Source organism: Pelmatolapia mariae, linkage group LG15 (assembly GCF_036321145.2).
Source record: "Pelmatolapia mariae isolate MD_Pm_ZW linkage group LG15, Pm_UMD_F_2, whole genome shotgun sequence".
Lineage (NCBI taxonomy): Eukaryota > Metazoa > Chordata > Actinopteri > Cichliformes > Cichlidae > Pelmatolapia > Pelmatolapia mariae.
This window is the reverse complement of record NC_086240.1, coordinates 6,323,700-6,343,602: the sequence shown is the minus strand read 5'-3', so window position 1 is coordinate 6,343,602 and position 19,903 is coordinate 6,323,700. Positions and strand designations below refer to the sequence as shown.

The window sequence follows — 19,903 nt, the reverse complement described above, 5'->3', positions numbered from 1 at the left end:
AAATGGCAGACTTCCACCAAATATGAATTCTGCAAACATTAATCTCCTGCTAAAACCAGGCAAAGACCCTGTATATCCCTCAAGCTATCGTCCAATATCCCTTATAAATGTAGACCTTAAAATAATTTGCAAAGCTCTCTCAAAGAGACTAGAGAAAATAACCCCCCTCTTAATTCATCCTGACCAAACTGGTTTCATAAAAGGTAGGCACTCATCAACAAATACACGTAGATTACTTAATTTGATAGACTACTCATACAGTAAAAACCTTGAAACTACAATATTTTCTCTAGATGCAGAAAAAGCGTTTGACAGAGTTAACTGGAAATTTCTATTTGCAACTTTACACAAATTTGGTTTTGGATCTTCTTTCATCAACTGGTTAAAAATATTATATAATTCCCCAACAGCTTGTGTCAGAACAAATGACCAGACATCCTCCAGCTTCTGTCTCCTGAGGGGCACCAGGCAGGGATGCCCACTCTCCCCTTCACTGTTTGCAATTTTTATCGAACCACTAGCAGCAGCAATTAGACAGAATTCAGTAATTAAGGGCATAAAATGCAAGAACGTGGAACATAAAATCAGCCTTTATGCGGATGATGTGTTACTCTTTCTCCAAAATTCACAAACCAATATCTCTGGGGTGATTGAACTGATAAACTCTTTTGCAAGAATATCAGATTACTCAATTAACTGGTCAAAATCTACAGTCCTTCCGATTAATTGCTCCTTCCATAATTCCTCTTCTACTCCACTGCAATCGGGAAATATAAAATATTTAGGTATTAATGTTTCTCCCAAGCTTGCAGATCTAACTAAATTAAACCATATCCCACTTTTAAAGAAAGTAGAAGGTGATCTGGCTAGGTGGAAATGTCTACCCATATCACTCATGGGAAGGGTTGCCGCTATAAAAATGATGGTATTACCAAAAATAAATTATTTATTCTCAATGATCCCAACTAAACCGCCGCAAGATTGGTTCAGATCTCTAGATTCATATATGTCCAAATTCCTTTGGAAAAATAAGCCCCCACGTATAAGCTTAAAAACACTACAAAAGACCAAGGATAAAGGAGGATTAGAACTACCTAACTTTCAGCACTACTTCTTGGCCAACAGGCTTCAGTTTATCTCAGGATGGCAAAAACATACCCTCTTAGATGAACCTTGGCTAGATGTAGAACAAGCACTTTGCAATAATCTAGAGATTTCAGATCTACCGTTTATCAGCTCAAACATCCAACGACATGAATGCTTCAAAAGCGTCAACATCAGCTCCTCTCTGACAGCGTGGTGGGAGTTTCTGAAGTTGACAGAGTCTCCATTAATCCCATGCAAACGTACACCTATCTGGAACAACCCTGACATATTACAAAACAATAATATGATAAACTTTTCAGATTGGAGTAGTAAAGGAATCAAATATTTAGAACATATACTAGAAGGAACAGAATTTATTTCATTTGACAGACTAGTTACACAATATGGGATCAACAAGAAAAGATTTTTAGAATATCAACAAATTAAATCCATAGTAAAAAAGAGATTTAAACCGGGTCAAGTTGAACTACAAACACCACCAAGTGTGGTTCAATTTCTTACTCTTAAAACCCCCAAATTACTATCCAAAATATACAGAATGCTTTCTAAAACAGATGAATCAATATCACTTCCTATTGCAAAATGGGAAGCGGATTTATCAGTTAACTTAGACCAAAACTTCTGGTCTCAGATTTGCTTAAAAACCTTTCATTTAATTAGAAATCCCAGTCTTCAATTAATTCAATACAAAATACTACATAGAGTGCACTATACAGGTCATCGGATGTTCAAGATGGGCTTTACGTCTACCAACAACTGCTCACACTGCCAAACCAATTCACCGGACAATTATATCCACGCTCTTTGGTTCTGTCCACCAGTTCAGAAGTTTTGGCGTGAGATATGTGAAGACTTATCAAAGTGTCTGAAATGTAACATTCCAACTTCTCCTTTAGTATGTTTGTTGGGCAGCTTAGATAATGTCACTACGGAAAAGAATATAGCCCATATGGTTTTCACTGCCCTATGCATAGCCAAGAAAACAGTCCTCATGAACTGGAAAAATAAAAATAATCTTAATTCTAACCAATATAGAAATTATCTATTAGATTACATTAGTCTTGATACAGCCTCTGCCACCACATCAGATCAATTGCTCTGGGCTCCTTTGATCAGCTCCATCACCTAGTGGGGGTGGGGGGCCATAGTTTGGTCCCACCTTCACTGTTGTGATTGGTGTGGGGGTAGGGACAGGCTTAGGGCGTCGGGGGGTTCCCCAGGAGTATCTTCCTTGGGGGGCTCAACCCGGGGTAGCGGTCATGGCCAATTAGGGGCTCTGTTGGCTCTTAGGTGACGGTTTCCTCGTGGCTGCATGCAGCGGGGCTAGGGGAGGGTCTGTGCTGACGGACGTGGGTTACTGACCTGGTAGCCTGGCTGCCCCTGGGTGGGTCCGGGATGGGCGTGAGGTTCTGGGGGCGCTCCGTCTCTGGGCTGGGGCCCTGGCCGGGCCTCAGGGGCTTGGGTCCTGGTTGGTGTGTTGCCGAGGTTGTGGGCGGGTGGGTGTATGGGGGCCCGGCCCTGGCGCGGGGTGCCGCCGGTGCATCGAGCCACCTGGGGGGCTCTTCAACTAGTGGGGGAGGTTGTCACATCTTGCAGGAGCTTTCCTCTCTTCAGGAACTCTCTCTGCAGGAGGGGGAGATACAGGAGTGGTGGAGGAAGATCTCAGCCTGGGCGTCTATTGTCTTGTGTAGTCTGGAAGATGAGTGGATGATGGGGTGGGTGCAGTTTTCTCTGTGGTGGGGTCAGGTGAATTGTCCCGGGCTCTGTGGGGCCGGGGGGCGCTGCTGCACTGGGCCCCGGTCCGGATGGGCCTGGGCCCCCTTTCCCTGGCGGGTTGCACAGCATGGGGGTGCCTACTGGGGTCAGCGGGGGAGCTGGCCCCAGGGAGGGGTCACTTGCCCCTCCCTTCCTTCCCTCCCCATCTCCAGCGGCCTCCCTCTTCCCGCTCCACCACAATCACCCACACATGCAGGGCCTTGGGGTAGGGGTGTGTCACCAGGGTGCAGAGGAGACATCCCCCCCCTCTGTCCCCTTCTGGCTGCCTCTGCCTCAATTTTATCCCACAACTTAGACATTCACATTACTCACACTCTCATTACACATACATATGGGATCTTGGAGGTGGGCACGCTACACGGATTCCAAACTACCATCAGGGTGTACACCTCACCCCTGGCGTCGTTGCCCACCTCTCAATTTTAAATACATGTAGACATTGAGGGCTAGCAGGAGGGGCTATATGCTTACCTGCTGCTCTGGCAGGTGGCTCCATGCCCTCCTGGGTTTTAAATGCACCTTAGAACACACATACATCAACAGTACATATGAGCGGGTGGAGGGAGGTTTGGAGTCTTCCTACACCCCCGTTCTCTGCGGCCTGCTGGAGCAGGGGGGCTAGGAGGAGGAGTTGGCCGTCCGACTGGGGTCTGGTGTATGGGGCCTCCCTGCTGCTGCGGAGTCGGGGCGGTCTGCTTCTCCCCACCGCAGGGAAAAGGGTTACACCACCTGAGTCTGGGTGCAGTTTCCCCCTCCAGGGGCAAGGGTACCTAGACTCGGGGCTTAGAGTACGCTTGGGGAGTGTGATTGTGTGTACAGCGTCTCTCTATGTCTGTCTCCACGTTGGGTGAGTGTTGAGCAATTGTATATGAGAGCATGAGGGTGGGAATAGATGTTTGTATCTGTGTGTGCCTGTTTGTCTGTGTCTATATGTCAGGTTGGGTATCAGACGCCACCTCTCTGAGGACATCTCAGGCCCTCCAAGGTTTGGAGGCCCATCTCCCCCCACCACTTCCCCTGCCGGTGGCGGACGCCCTCAGACATCGGTGCGTTGGTGGTTCTCTGTCTCCGGGGGTGGGCGCCCAGGTACCCACCGGCTCACTCCTTGGCGGCTGCTTATTGGGGCCTGGAGCCTGGGGCTCGCTCGGGCCACTTTGGGGATGGGGTGCCCTCGGCCTCACGGCCCGGGGCTCGGCCACTCAGGCACAGCTGGCTGCCGGCGGAGCTCATGGGCACGTCACTGCAACCCCCCCTGGCTTCTGCTCCGCGGCTGCTGAGTGACCCCTCATCTGGGACTCTCCTCAGCTCTTTCTGGGATAGTGGCGCGGCTGCCCCTCTGTTGGTCTTCCTTGGTCTCTTGTGTTCTGGGGGCCTCTGGATGTCTGGAGTCTTGATCTCCTCCATACCTGCTTCATGCCCTGGAGGTCGGGGCAGTGGCCCCCCACACCCTCTAGCAGATCATTACATGAAGGAACCTTTTAAAAACAAGCGCGTTCATGCTCACAGGTGTACACACGGGTGATCACACACACAAATTACACCCTTTTTGGCTCCTACCTCAAAGCACACTGTGCGCTGTCGATCTCACGTGCTGCACAATAATGTTTAATATTTAGTATTTACTGTCATATTCTCATATATCATTGTGATCTTGTTTATTACTCTCGTTTTCTTCTGCTTGTTTTCTTTTTTCTTTCTCAACAGGTGATCCAGGTGATCGATATATGTATTTTTTGTCTGCTTATTCTGTTGGTTTTTGTTTTTTGCCCTTTTTCCCCGTCCCTCTTCTCAGGTTTTTTTCTTTCCCTCTTTCTTTCTCCACATTCTCTCCTCCAGTCAAGTCTGTCCCGTATTCAGCAAGTGAAAATAAAATAAACAATAAAAAGTTGAATCAAATGGACCATTACGGCAAGGCTGGGATGGTCCATTTGGTAAAGTAAATCCGTTGGGCATCTTTCTTCGCCTTTAGACAATAATTCTGATGGCAAAAGAACCAAACGGGACAGGTTAAAAAAAAAAAAAAAAAAAAAAAAAGAACATATATACAAATAAATAGCTGAAGACAGAAAAGGAGACAAAATATGGAGATTTGAAACAGATGTGTGCAAAAGAGCTATAGCTTAATATGCTGGCTTAATATGTAAGATGACCAGACGTGCAAAAAAATTATTATTACTGTTCAAAATGGGTCAGCTGTTCAAGAGTCTGATGGCAGTGGGGAAGAAGGAGTTAGTGAGTCTGGATGTTCTGGATTACACACTTCTAAACCTTCGTCTCGAGGGCAGAAGTGTGAACAGTCGGTGTTGGGTGTGTGTGGGGTCTCTGAGGATGGAGGCAGCTCTCCTCTGGACTCTGCGATGGTAGATGCTCTGCAGAGAGGGCAGCGGAGTTCTGATGATCTTCTCCGTGGTTGTTATCACTCTCTGCAGGCGTTTGCGGTCCATAGCAGTAGTGCTGCCGTACCATGCAGTGATGCAGCTGGTCAGGGTGCTCACCACAATGCAGATGTAGAACCTGCTGAGGATCTTGGCCGACATACCAAATTTCCTCAGCCTCCTCAGGAAATACAGCCTCTGCTGAGCCTTCTTGACCAGCTGTGTGGTGTTCAGTGTCCAGGTGAGGTCCTCAGAGGTGTAGACGCCCAGGTACCTAAAGCTGCTCACCCTCTCCACTTCAAGGCCCCGGATAGACAGCGGTGGGTGAGGCCTCCTCTTCTTCCTCGTGTCCACTATCATCTCCTTTGTCTTGTCAGTGTTGAGGGTGAGGTTGTTGTCCTCACACCATGAAACCAGACCAGCCTCCTCTCTCCTATAAGCCGCTTCGTCCCCTCCAGTGATGCAACCGATCAATGCAGTGTCGTCCACGAACTTCAAAATGATGTTGTCTTTGTTGGAGGCGACACAGTCGTGGGTGTACAGGGTGTAGAGGATGGGGCTGAGGACGCAACCTTGTTGGACGCTAGTGTTTGTAATAATGCTGGCTGAAGTCCTGTTGCTTGCTGATCCTGACAGACTGAGGCCTGCCAGTCAAAAAATCCTGTAGCCAGTCACATAGGGTGGGGTGCAGGCCGAGTGTTGCCAGCTTGTGAGTGAGTTTGTGAGGGATGACAGTATTGAAAGCGGAGCTGTAATCAACAAAAAGTACCCTGATGTATGAGAAACTAGAGAGGGTGTCTGTTTCCTGAATATCTAAACTGGGAGCTGGTTCCAAAATAGAGGAGTCTGAAAGCTGAAGGCTCTCCCTGCCATTCTACTTTCAAACAGAACCAGAGGTAAGCCACCAGTTTTTAAGCACAGACGGTAATACGGTACTATGAGATCTTTAAGATAAGATGGAGCCAGGTTATTCAAGACTTTGTATGTAGGAGACAAGTTTTTAATTCAATTCTGGATTTAACAGGGAGCCAATGAAAAAAAGTCAGTTTGGGAGAAATGTGTTCTCTCTTTCTAATCCTTGTCAGAACTCTTGTAATGAATTACAATCCAGCCTAGAGGTAATGAACGCATAAACAAGTTTTTCAGCATCACTTTGAAGAAGGATGGGTTTTGTTTTTTTTTAAACTTGCATAATGGCAGTTGATATGTGATAAGAGTTTGAACCACTACACTATGAACTAAATATTAAAGCACAAATACTGACCCAAGGCTTTACAGAGAGAAACCCGCTAAAGTAATCAAACAGTATTTATGATGCACGTTGCAAAAATTGCACAATTATTAAAATGGAGTAACGAGCAGCACAAACATAGGACTGATCAGATTAAAAAAAAACAAAAAACCATTGACATAACTAAGAAGAAACAAGTAATACATTAATAAAAGACTTGATATTATCATATCATAGAAAGCACATCATGTTGAATACAAACAAAAGCCAGAAAATGGCTTTAGGTATCTAATGGCATAGACCAAGCAAATGGACTGTAATGGTTTAGTAAAACCAGTGGTTACTGCTTTAACCACAATTTTTAAAGTTGCCCAGAGTAGTAAAAGTAACAGGAATCAGTACTGACACTCTGCACAAGGTACTCGAGCAAGGCAGAGCCTGAAGTATAAGGAATAACTATAGTTAGAGATTAAAAAAAATGTTTTATTGACATAGCATGACCTATAGTAATATTAACTGTCCCTGATTTTCTTCTTCTTCCTTCTTCTTTCCCCGAGAGCAGTTTCTTCATTATTATTTTCCCCTTCAAGATGGATAATGTGTTTAAATAGTAAACATGGGATTACCCAGGAGCTGAAAACATTCAATGCCATACTGTCCGGGTTTTCCCTTTTTATTGTAGTTACATTCGGGCTTGCACATATTCACCTTCAGCGCATCAAAATGCATATTTTTATGGCTGCAACTGAACTAATAGAGGTAGAGGGTGTCCAAACAACACCCTCTACCTCCCAGATTATTATTATCTCCTTAAAGTGTTTTGGTGTCGTGGACAAGCCCCTAAACTGGAAACATAACTGTGTACGCATCCGATTCGCTGACATATCTTTGGCCCCTATTCATTGGCTACTGTCAATCTAGGCGCAATGTGATTGGTCGAATCATAAGAAAAGGAAGTGGCGATCAGTAGTGTGAGCTCAACGTTAAGTAGTATTTGGGTGGTGTATATCAAAGGGTAAAGCTGCTGCCTTTCGTCCCTAAACGTGGATATTTTGAAGTGTCAAGAGGTACTCGTCATCCAGTTTTTGGGCCGAGCAGTTGAATAGCGAGCATATATTATTAACGCCGTCTTGCTAGCCTTTGCTGCGGCTATGTAAAACTAGCTTGTTAGATTTACGTCATTTCAGCAGGTGCTACTCTGCTAGCTTAGCTTCACATTGGGATCTATTAGCTTGTTAAACAGCTACAGTAGCTAAAATTAACAAGCTGGCATCTAGAGGGAATACGGCTCAGACTAGTGTGTGACAGGGAGTTTACTTATGCTACTTCTCGTAGTGTGACCCGAGACTGCGACTGGATGTTTAGTAATAGAAATAGCAGTAGTCACAGCTAGCAGATTGTTAGCTTGTTCAATAACAACAATGGGCTATAAGAAGTGTTTGAAAACAGCAAGGAGACTTTGTTTTTGGGGTATTCTCTTCATAGTGTTCATCAAAGGAGTAACAGCTGGTGAGTATGAAATGTCAGTGGTGTTGTAACACTCACTACACGCGTGTCTTAAAGTGTCACAGCACCTGTTTTCGTCTATTACATTTCTTTGACTGAATCAAAACAACACATCTCTCACTGCTGCAACATTAATGCTTTTTAGATGAGGAGCAACACCCGGACGAAGCACCAGAGTTAAAGGTGTGTCATGAGCTCTTTGGTGCATGGTTAATGCTGATCATAGACTCATTTGCAAGCTGGTCTCTTGGGAGTTGTATGTAACACATGATTTTGTACACGTGTTGCCGAGAAAAGTTAAAGTAAGAAGTCATTCAGCTTAAAAAGAAATTGAACACACTGCTAAGTTTGCAAATGAGCCTCATGCAAAGGCATTGTTTTTATATACAGTGTACGTTCCCTCCTTTAAGTAATCCTTTGTAATAACCTCCTGCTGATTTCTCCAGTCCTACCATGACCCAGACTCTGAAGAGGAAGATGTTCGATTATCACCAGAAATTGTGGCAGGTACTTCTATGACCACTGATCACTCCCATCCTGAAGAGGAAACACAGCCCCCTTCGGAGGGTCTAGAAGGAGAGGAGAAGGAGGACCTACCTGACCCGCCTCCTCCTGTTGAGGAAAAACCTAAAGAGGGTAAGGTGTAAGATTTTAAAAAATCCGCACAGCAAAGGCTTGAAAAACAATCACAATAAGTTGATTAACGTTTGAGATGTCAAAGTTGTTAAATACTTCCTGATGTTTTTACTGTATTAATTATTAGAAAATTAGTTTTTAGCGTCTCTATTTCAGGTCACATGCACAGGGGCTGCTTTTTCTGCCCATGGCTTAGAAAGAAGCTATGGTATACTTTGTTATTTATGACAAAATGGCTTGTGAGTACAGTGGGGGTTTTTTTCCCTTTCCTGCTATAGCAGTGATGGCTTTGATATTCTAATCCCCACTTTTTACACTAGAAAATGTTATCAGTGTTTAAAAGTGGTTGCATGTTAAGAGCCCTCAGGATGGCCCAAAAATGGTCATGACAGCTGAATGTAGCTACTTTAATGGGTCATTGAGCTATTTGGTATCTGATTGTAACAGTGTAAAGAAGTGGGATTTCAGCTTGGGACTTGGAGCTTCAAATTTTATTGTTGATTGCTTTAAAGTGTTAAATGTTTTGTAAGAAGATAGTTCCCTATGTGTTCTTAAAATAAAGAGCCTAAGATGTTAGCATGCTACATGGAAGGAAAAGCTTAGTGATATATTTTAACGATGTCTAGTCTGAACCTATAAATCTTTCTTTTTGTAGTAGTGCCTCGTAGTGGTGTTATCACACGTCTCATGATCTCAGCATTGAAAACAAGCTCTTTCTTATTATTTTACTTTGTAAGCTTTGTTTAGTGTTTAACATGTTAACCTGTTTTCACTTTGCCTGACTCTGAGCTAAGCTGCGTGTGGTTTCAGGGTAGAGCCACATTTGATAAACGGTTAAACCCCCGTGAGACGCTGAACAGCTTCTCGCACCTGTGGCTCCTCTTGCAGTGCAGTTACATCATTTCACTTGGGGATTGTTTGTAATTACCCTGCTAGCTCATTGCACAGTTGTATTACTGAACTTGTGTGAAGGAGATGTATTCAGATTAACGTAATTGCGTGTGTAAAGTTGCGAGAACTCTATGGTAATTGTTTCGATTCCTCTCTCTCTTTGTTATTTTTCCACACCAAAGTTGATGGTGCAGCAAAAACCAAAAGATTTGAGAACATAAAGAAAAAAATATATTTTCACTTAGACCTCAGGTCCACCAGTATTTTAAAGGAAAACAGCCAGAGTTTGTTTGTTTTCAATCAAGTAAATTTTATATGTGTGTTTTTTGTTTTGTTAAAATATAGTTCCTGTGGTGAATGGAGGTACAGCCCATGGAGAGCCCTGCATATTCCCCTTCCTCTTCCAAGAGACAGAGTACATGGAGTGTACCACTGACGGGCGGGGGGATGGACGGCTATGGTGTGCCACGACGTACGACTATGACCAGGATAAGAAGTGGGGTTTCTGTGAGAGTGAGTTTCAAACTCAAAAACTCTAAAACCTTCACAAATGAAATATTGTGATTCATTTTAAAGCCAAAATGGAGTCACATTAGGGCGCTTTGGTATTAAATATATTGCATTGTACAGTACAGGTCCTGAGCCAGCCCTCATTTCATTATGTTTTGCTTCCAAGGAGCCAGACCTGCTTTTAATATTTAAAGTGCTCTTGAGAAATAGTTTTTCAGGCTTTCTGAAGGGCTTTCAAATGTTTTCTTTGGACTCGGCTGGTTTTTCACTCATTTTCAGTCCAGCTCTTGTACCTGACCATTTTCAGAGAAACGTTGTTTGTTTGTTTTTCTTCCTATTTGGTTGTTTAGGCCACCAGATGAACCAGTTTGTCTACACATAAGACACAACTCAGTAAAGAGCACATTTTTTTACTAGTAGTCTGTCGCAAAAATGCATAATTTGTTATTAGCCAAAAACTTGGCACATGTACACAATGTGCAGCATTAAAGGTCACTGTGACGTTAAATGTTTTTCCCCTAACACATGAATACTTGTGTTAAACTGTCACTGATCATTGTTTGTTCTTCTTAGTAACAGTTTTGGTAGAAGTAAACGACTACTGAAACCAGCCTGAAGATATTATTATGACTTTGTTTGCATAACTGCTACTGCTACCAACCTTTTGAAAACCTTTATTTCCTCTAAACAATCTGATTGGCTTCTCCTCTCTTTCCCTCAGCGGAGGAGCAGGCACAGCAGAGGCTTCAGGCTGAGGAAGCAGAGAAGCAGTATCAGACTGTCCTCCGCATGCTAAACTCCACCACCAGGAAGACTCAGAAAAAAGAGTGAGTGGCTTACTTTTAGTTTATTTGTCTGGTTGTTGTCAGCCTAATTTTGACTCTTGAAGAAGAGTTTGTAGAAAGCATGTGGATTTGACATCCTTTTTAGATGTAGCAGAAACAGAAGCTTTCCAGTTTTTGCCCACACTCTGTAATAAGATAAAAATCTAAAAAGGAACAAAAGTAAAGATGCTCTATTCCACAGGCGTCGAACTCCATCCCTCGAAGGCCAGTGTCCTGCAGGTTTTAGATGTGTCCTTGATACAACACAGCTGATTTAAATACCAAATGACCTCCTCAACATGTCTTGAAGTTCTCCAGAGGCCTGGTAATGAACTAATCATTTGATTCAGGTGTGTTGACCCAGGGTGATATCTAAAACCTGCAGGAACCGGTCCTCGAAGCCTGGAGTTCGACACCCCTGCTCTATTCAAATTGAAGATTTTGGCAAGGTTACATAAAATTGGTAAAAAATGTCATTTTTTTGAAAAAATGTCATTTTTTACCAATTTCAAGTTAAAAATGCATATACCCACTACTGCCTTCTGGTCATGGATCTCTAAGACACTTTACCCTCAAACAAGATCTTTTTGTTTCACAGACAATATTTGATGTTATTTTACATGTCGATTGGGTTCAATGTCCATTTCCTGTGTGCTTTATTACCAGCGCTTGCGTGCCTTCCATTTGCACATCTTTATTTGCTTTAGCTGTCATACTACTGTTTGTCATGTACACATTATTTTTATGTGAACGTGGATTCAACTACGCCTGTGCCTACTCTGCTTATTTTTCTCAGATTATATGAAAAGCTGCTAAAAGTGGCAGAAAAAGGCCACCAGAAAGCCATGGAGAAGGTGGCATATGCCATGCTGTTTGGAGATTACATGAACCAAAATATTACCAAGGCCAGAGAAATGTTTGAGAAGCTTGCCATGGAGGGCTCACCTAAAGCTCAGATGGTAATGATCTCGCTCATAATTATACACGTCTCTTGAGAAAAGTGTTAGAAGCCTGTTTGCAGGTTATTTGTGCTGAGAGGAGCAACTCTGTGACACTCTGCTCTGTTTACTTTTCTTCAGGCTCTTGGATTTCTGTATGCAGCAGGGCTCGGAGTTAACTCAAGTCAAGCTAAGGTACATCTATACTCAGTAGATTTGTCTTACAGTATATGGGTTTGTCAGTAGTTACTTATGTTCTGCCATGTTCTCTGTTTTTCAGGCCTTGGTTTACTACACCTTTGGTGCACTGGGTGGAAACCTGGTCGCTCATATGATTCTGGTAAGCTGATTTTTCTGTCAGTGAAGAAATGCTACAGTCATGCTATTTGTATACTTTAATAAAAATGACACTTCCTTATGTTGTTTTATTAGGGCTACAGATACTGGGGAGGGGTGGGTGTTCCCCAAAGCTGTGAGTCAGCACTAACGCATTATAGGCTTGTAGCAAATCAGGGTAAGTGTTTTGCGTTACTATATTCTAGTGCAGTAATAGTTCTTGCTGGGCTAATAACACTCTTTCCTCTGCCAACTTTAGTGGCCAGCGATGTTTCCCTGACGGGGGGCTCGGCGGTGCAGAGGATCAGACTGCTCGATGAGGTGGAGAACCCGGGATCTACCAGCGGGATGTTGGAGGAAGACCTCATCCAATACTACCAGTTTCTAGCGGAGAAAGGGGACGTCCAAGCTCAGGTAAACTGCCTTTTTGTGAAAGCTGCTGACTGTGGGGAATTAACAAAAACTACACGATATAGTCGCATGTCCACACATTTTTTTCATTATTATTTCTTTATTTATTTGGCATTTTTGCTTTTACTTATGGTCAGGAATAGGAAGTAGGTTGAATGGATGCCACTAATTTACTTTATTGTATAAGAACTGAAATCTGGGTCAGACTTGGATTATGCATGCATGTTATGTAATGTCTAAATGTGAAAGGGCTACATAATGTGTCATTGCTGGGTAGTATCAGTCTGAAGCCTTGTTGTAGTTTTTATTTGATTACTAATTGAATGTTTTACTTAGGTGGGCCTGGGTCAGCTGCACTTACATGGAGGACGTGGAGTAGAACAGAATCACCAGGTAACTTTGTCATAGATGTCGCTCACTGTATTTTATTTATTTGTTTTGCTTATTTTGTGAGTTGTGATTTTTCTCTGTCAAATGCATTTATGCTGCTTTCTGTCCAACAGAGGGCGTATGACTACTTCAACCAGGCAGCCAATGCAGGCAACACACATGCTATGGCTTTTCTTGGAAAGGTGGGTGAGATGGAGGCTCACTCACTTCACTGTTATGTCACCTTTTTTTTAAATTATTTTTTTTAAACAGACATTTCTTTCTTTTCTTTCTTTTTATAAAATTTTCCATTCATCACCTTGTTAATTTCATTTCTTATAAGAGCAGTTTTTTTTTATTTTTTGCTTTTAATGACATCTTTTCCTTCTATTTAACACTGTGTTGTGTTGACTTAAGAGACAGTTTGGTTATAGAGACAGTTTAGAATAAAACCAGCTTGGCATTGATGTTTTCACAGAGAGCAGTGTATTTGTGTTTAAGGTATAAAATTTAGTTTTTATGTCTGTGACTCTCCGTTCCTCAGATGTATTCAGAAGGCAGTGAGTTTCTCCCTCAGAATAATGAGACAGCCTTGCAATACTTCAAGAAGGCTTCTGACCTGGTAAGGATAACGCTGTAGACTAAACTGGGTAATTTATTCACTTTGAGCTTGCTCACTCACTCACAGCTGAATTCTGTTACCCTTTCTTTAAATATTAACATGCAGTAATCGTTTTTACATATTCATTTACTTTTTTTTCCAGGGTAATCCGGTGGGACAGAGTGGGTTGGGGATGGCCTATCTTTATGGTAGAGGTGTGCCAGTGGTAAGATATTTTATTTTATTTTTTTTAAGCATGTCTCATATCTTTTGATAGGATCTGTACATATAGATAAGATCTCACCTTCACTTTTAGGCACTTGGAGTTGAAATAATAAGTAATAATAATAAGTTTTATATAAACAATAAAGAAAAACAGTTTTATATAACAGGCTTTTATTTTGATGGCAAGCTGTCAGATTGTCTCTCCTGCTGAAGCAGCTATTGAAAAGTTGTGTATTTGTCTCCAGAACTACGAGCTGGCCCTCAAATACTTCCAGAAGGCAGCAGAGCAGGGCTGGGTGGATGGACAACTCCAGCTGGGCACCATGTATTACAGTGAGTTTTACAGCTCAGTGTGTCCTTCAGTGTCTCACTGCGTTCTTTCATAGTTTTCCTCTCGCCCGCTGTCTGTTTAGGAGTCCTCAGTTTTCTCTCTTCTTCACATAATAACATTTTTGTTCTTCTTACTCTTGTTCCCCAGATGGCATTGGCGTGAAGCGTGACTACAAGCAGGCTCTTAAATTCTTCAACCTGGCCTCACAGGCTGGGCACATCCTAGCCTTCTACAACTTGGCCCAGATGCATGCTACTGGTACTGGTGTGATGCGTTCCTGCCACACTGCTGTAGAGGTTAGTCCACCCTAAATCTGCTGCTTCTTTCACTGTTAAGAGATTGTCTTTCCAATTTGGTGTCTCCTCAAACATTTATCGATTAACAGCAGTGGCTTTTATCTGCACTTTCAATACAAATTGGAGATGTGTACCACACTGTGTTTCTGTGTCCTGTTTGCAGCTTTTCAAAAATGTGTGCGAGCGTGGTCGCTGGTCAGAGCGCCTGATGACGGCCTACGGCAGCTTTAAGGAGGGTGACATGGACGCTGCGCTGGTTCAGTATCTGCTGCTGGCTGAGCAGGGCTACGAGGTGGCTCAGAGCAACGTGGCCTTCATTCTGGATCAGAGTAAGAAAAACCAAGACATTAGTATTTAACCATGGTAGTGCATGCTTTTAGCAGTTAATTTATGTGCACCACTTGCAATATTATAGCCATGTTTAAATGCTAGTGTCATGATCCTGCTACGCTCTTTACCTTTGTTGGAGAGAGATTCAGGTCTCATTTTAAATGTTTTTATTTTTCATGTGTTTGTGTGAATTATGCCACACAGAAGGGGCAAGGATCTTCAGTGAGAATGAGACCTACCCTCGTGCATTGCTCCACTGGACAAGAGCTGCAGCGCAAGGTGAGTTTAAACAAGCTCCGTCTCCTCGTCAGTTTGAATAGTGTGTGCGCCGGAGCAGTAGAGTCAAAGTGCACTGCAAGTTTAGGGAAATGCGTCATGATGTTCAGCTTGGGAACATATTGCTTATTACACATTTCACTTGATGGAACTGTGATGCTGTGTAGACACTGGCTGTGAGCACAGCTGCAGCTGCTCTGCTTGGCTGTGCGAAACAGTTATTAGTCAAACTTTGGCTCCTTTTGTGGTTGAATTTGTGCTGCTGTGGATGTCTAACTCCTGCTAGCTGAGCACAGTTCTGTTACCAAAGAAAGTCTCATTGCGCTGTACAGAATTTGACCCCACTGTGGTTTTATCAGGTGTAACCAACGTGCTACCAAAACTCCACATCCCTTCAGAAATGGAGACATTTCACTACAATACTCAGCCAGCACAACCAGCTCAATTTACAGCACACACACACCACTGCACATAGTTTGTGTTGCACTTATTATCTACAAGTGTGTCACAGCCAACAACCTTAACAACAAAAGCCATGGCAACAGTGAGCATCACAGCTCCAGTGTGTCTCATGCATCCTTCATAGCTATATATTATCTAAGTCAGTGGAACAGGCTAATGCCTGAGCAGCCATAGCTGCTGAGGGTGCACTGATTCTCTCTGGGGTCACATGCATCATAATTTATGATAATAGACCTCAGCCTGTCTTTGTGTATCAGTGTGAGATACTGAGTGGTGAACACTAAGCTGGTTCACAGAAGATTTCTAGCTGTGACTGTTTGCATATAAAACCAAATCTTACACATGTAATTGTCCTTGTAAGGTTACACCGTGGCAAGGATAAAACTGGGAGACTATCATTTCTATGGCTACGGAACGGATGTGGACTACGAGACGGCTGTCATTCACTATAGGTTGGCATCTGAGCAGCAGCACAGCGCACAAGCCATGTTTAACTTGGGTTACATGCATGAGAAAGGCCTGGGTATCAAACAGGTGAGCACTCACTAAACATCACCTGGCTCTCTACATGTCACAAATTCGCGCTTTGTCATTTAGCAAAGTCAGTGTGGTTGTTAATTTGATTTCTAATTCTGAATTTTTCCATGTTTTTTTTGCTGCAGGACATCCACCTAGCCAAACGGTTTTATGACATGGCTGCTGAGGCCAGTCCTGACGCCCAGGTTCCAGTTTTTCTAGCTCTGTGCAAACTGGGCCTGATTTACGCTCTGCAGTACCTGCAGGATCTTAATGTGAGTATTTCCTCCTGAATTCTCAAGCTGTCATGCTAAACGTATGGTTTTGAGTAACACAGTCTTGTACTTCAGATAGTTTCAGAGATTCTTCATTAGAAAGAAAAATTATGTTTCTTTTTCCTCCATGTTGGCTCCGGCTTCTCGCAGTTGAAGGAGCTGATTTCTCAGGTGGACCTGGACCAGCTGCTGGGCCCAGAGTGGGATCTCTACCTCATGACGGTCATCGCCCTACTGCTAGGCACAGTCATCGCCTACCGACAGCGCCAACACCAGATCATAGTGCCACCTCGCCCACCTGCCCCAGCGCCTCCTCCCAGACCGCCTCAGGAACAGCCACAGGCCCAGGCCGAGCCCCAGGCTCAGGAAGAAACACCAGAGCAGGGCCCGGCCCAGGAAGAGGAGGAGCAGCACTGAGAGGGAGCCAGACGGAGTGAGGGTGGTGAAAGATGGACAAGAGGCTCACTGCATGGAGCACCAGTAGCTGAATACCTGCTACTTTGAGCACCTCTCCCACTCTGCCTGTTCCCCTCCATGTGTTTTTTTTTTTTTCCTTCTTTTTTTAAAAGGCTTGATGATGGCTGCTGAACTGTTCAGTCTCACCTCTTTCTTCCTTTAAAATATGCTGGTCTTCTGCTGAAACCGACACATCGTGGGTGTTAATAGACAACGCTGCAGTAGAGAGAGTGTTTGGACTTGGTACTTTTTGACTCAGGATACTGCCAGAAGTTCCCCCCCGTGTCCTCAACATGGAATTAGTCTTGTGGTTTCCAGATCAAAAGCATTACGAACTCAACTGAGAAAATTACACTCGTTAGACAGCTTCATTCCCAATTTTGTTCAGTATTTAAAAGAAGTCTGGGTGGAAAATGTGAAGTAACATCATTTTCATTTCTAGCGCTGGTCTACTTGGTAAAAGAAAGTCCTGATTCTGTGCATGTCTTCTCTGATCTCTTTGCAGACATTGAGTTTAGCCTTTTTTTTCCTTTTTTTTGGAGCTAACTGATGAGTGAACAAATTTTGCATTCCTTTATGCTTTGCAGTTTTGCATTCATTAGTTATTTTGGGTGACATGTTGTCAGATCAATAAGCGCTAAATATACTAAAACTATGCTGAGTCATCAGTACAAGAACAAGAGTTTGGGAAGTTCTCACTGACAGAAAAGCTGGGCTGTAAAGTAGGTGATGTTTGCTGATGCACACGGGGATTAAAATGTATACAGAAACATCAAAGTTCATTTAAAAAGAGCAAGCGAGAGGAATTTAAACTTTTTTGGAAGTTGTACACTACAATATGTGTACATTTTTTTTCCAACACTGTTCTTTGATTAAATTGTTGTTGCTGGTTTTGAAAGGCAGCTTAGTATTTTTTTATTTTTTTTTAATCATTATTTTTTTTAATGCCAACTGTTATCTGGAGCAGCCTTAAAGATAGCAACAACTGAAACTTTGCATTGTTTCTACAGTAGAGGAAGTGGATCACATTTCTTTTCTTTTTTTTCTTTTGTTTTGTTCTAAAACTTCAGCTGTCGTGACAATTTCCACCCCCTCACCAAACGTCCAAGTTGGAAATCTGCCTACATTTCTGAGATCAGACGGACATGAATCCGAGGCTGCATTGAAAATCAAACGAAGCCGCGGTTAGACCATGCAGCATTTCTGGAACCAAGATATGAAATTTCGTTTTGTTTTTTCACGTCATTTGTTTTTTTTTTTTTTTCTCATTTGTTCACTTCCACAAAATGTACTAAAGTTAGTGTTTAACTGCCAATAGATATGCATGATTGAACCCCAGAAGGAGAGCGAAGTGTTGTTTGCAGGATGATAAGAAATAAGTCCAAACTGTTTCCTGCTTTCACACATCCGCACCCACATAACTCACAATTGGTCTGAAATAAAACACTGGGCAAAGTTACAGACAAGAATTTTTCTTTTCTTTTCTTTCTTCTTCTTTTTTTTTTTAACCATTAAAATGCGTTTATAAATAAATTAATAAACGATATATGGATATTTCAAAGATGTTCTGAATGTTTGATTGCCGAAATGCTTGGATCGATGATCATTTGTAGTTCGGATAGATGGCTCGTGCCCTGCTTGGCTTTAAATGTCTGGCATAACACTGCAATGTTGCTGACATTGATCAGCAGCGAGAGCGGCCGCTTCTCATTGGACCTGTAGGTTGTCGCTCAGCCATTGAGGCTGAGACAAAGTGACAATGCTGTGAAAACTGAGCATCGCATTGTGCAGTGTGTAGGGGTGACCCATTGACTGGTCCATACGCGATACTATGGGGTGGCTTTGGATCGCTGTGGCAACGTGTGTACTCGCGTCCTGCTCTGTCAAAGGTAAGTGCTAGAACAAGCAGGAGGGCAGCTCCCATGTGAGGCTGTGCCTATATTTATTGTAACAACAGCCTCTGAAACGGGGCCCTCCCTTTTATTATTTATTTTTTTAATGGATTGTTTGCGGTTTATATCAACCATCTGTTTTTATAGATGTACACCAAGGACAAAGTCAAGACAAAAAACCTTTGAACTAGGGCTTATTTAGCTGATTAAAGATGAGCTTTAACAGTGGCTTATAAAGTGGTTTGAAAAGTTTCAGTTAATGATCCCTTTAAAGGAAATGACTGGTGGTCGGAGTATGAAGAGGGGATTCGGCACTACAGCAAGGAGGCCCTCAATAAGGTACTGTTTCACCAATGTTTATCACTGAGGGTTTATTTTGTTGTCTTTAGACGCAAAGTTTAAATTTTGGTCGTCTTTTAAACAGCAAAAAGACTTGGTTAACAGGCTTATTAAAAAGACAAAAAACATTAATATATAGCAATTGTTAACCTTTCTCTTAAAAGTAGGTTATCATCGTGTCACACCAGACTAACCACATGGCCCAGCAGGCATCCTGAACTTGTGCACAGCAAGCACAGCTAATGCATCAAAGACAGTGAAACAATGATCGATCAATAAAAATGCAGTCCAACAAGGTACTGAAGATGAGGTTTCCACTGTAGCAGTGAAAGTTATGTTCAAGTTTGCCTACTGTAATCTACAACAGAATCTTAATGCACAAACACTGTGCTCTGCTGGATTAAATATTTTTATTTATTTTATTTCGAAAGAGGGACAATACATATTAATGAACATTTTAACAAATGTAAATATGCCAGATTATAGCCTTGGGCTAATTTCCATCTGCAGACCCTCTGGCAGGTTGGTGTTACACACAAGTTAGTAAAAACATACAGAGACACTATTTACAGATCATGTGACAAGGACAAAAACAGTGATCACATCATACAATATAAGCTTTGCCTGATCTTACTGTCAGTTATTTAGTTTCTATTATCCTGTTTTTTTTGTTTTTCAGACTTGCTATGCTGTAAAATGTATTAAAGTACCACAATACCAATGCTCCCAAAAAATTAAGGGAGCATTTGTCACACACAGTGATTGTAATGAATTAAACTTCATGATAAAGGTATAAAATCTTTATTGACATAGATTGTGTAACTTGTTGAATACAAAATGCTATTACCAACAGCCATTGGAAACCTCAAGCATCGATCCTTTGAGGGCTGGATTCAAAATCGAACCAAAAATAAAAGTTCAAAACTGAAGTCAGGCTGATCCATCTAGCATCATAATGTGGTTTAGTAGTGTGCCTTTATGAACTCCCAACAAC

The 19,903-nt window shown here is 42.6% G+C and overlaps 1 protein-coding gene across 1 annotated transcript; it reads left to right on the top strand.

Moving 5' to 3' along the window:
* Positions 1–7,457: 7,457 nt before the first annotated feature.
* On the top strand, positions 7,458–18,195 carry sel1l (SEL1L adaptor subunit of SYVN1 ubiquitin ligase). Its single transcript, XM_063495792.1, has 21 exons — positions 7,458–7,998; positions 8,141–8,178; positions 8,442–8,631; positions 9,868–10,035; positions 10,754–10,859; positions 11,653–11,815; positions 11,936–11,989; positions 12,075–12,134; positions 12,227–12,308; positions 12,390–12,544; positions 12,878–12,934; positions 13,045–13,113; positions 13,455–13,532; positions 13,675–13,737; positions 13,982–14,069; positions 14,215–14,363; positions 14,527–14,692; positions 14,898–14,972; positions 15,793–15,965; positions 16,094–16,222; positions 16,373–18,195. The coding sequence occupies exons 1-21, from the start codon at positions 7,911–7,913 to the stop codon at positions 16,637–16,639; spliced, it is 2,418 nt and encodes an 805-aa protein (XP_063351862.1). The 5' UTR covers positions 7,458–7,910; the 3' UTR covers positions 16,640–18,195.
* The last annotated feature ends 1,708 nt before the right edge of the window (positions 18,196–19,903 follow it).

Bases quoted from the DNA above. Each gene is read 5' to 3' on its own strand.
- sel1l (XM_063495792.1), top strand. From the start codon at position 7,911: ATGGGCTATAAGAAGTGTTTGAAAACAGCAAGGAGACTTTGTTTTTGG. The intron at 12,309-12,389 runs GTAAGTGTTTTG...TGCCAACTTTAG, and splicing joins TAGGCTTGTAGCAAATCAGG to TGGCCAGCGATGTTTCCCTG. The intron at 14,364-14,526 runs GTTAGTCCACCC...TCCTGTTTGCAG, and splicing joins CCTGCCACACTGCTGTAGAG to CTTTTCAAAAATGTGTGCGA.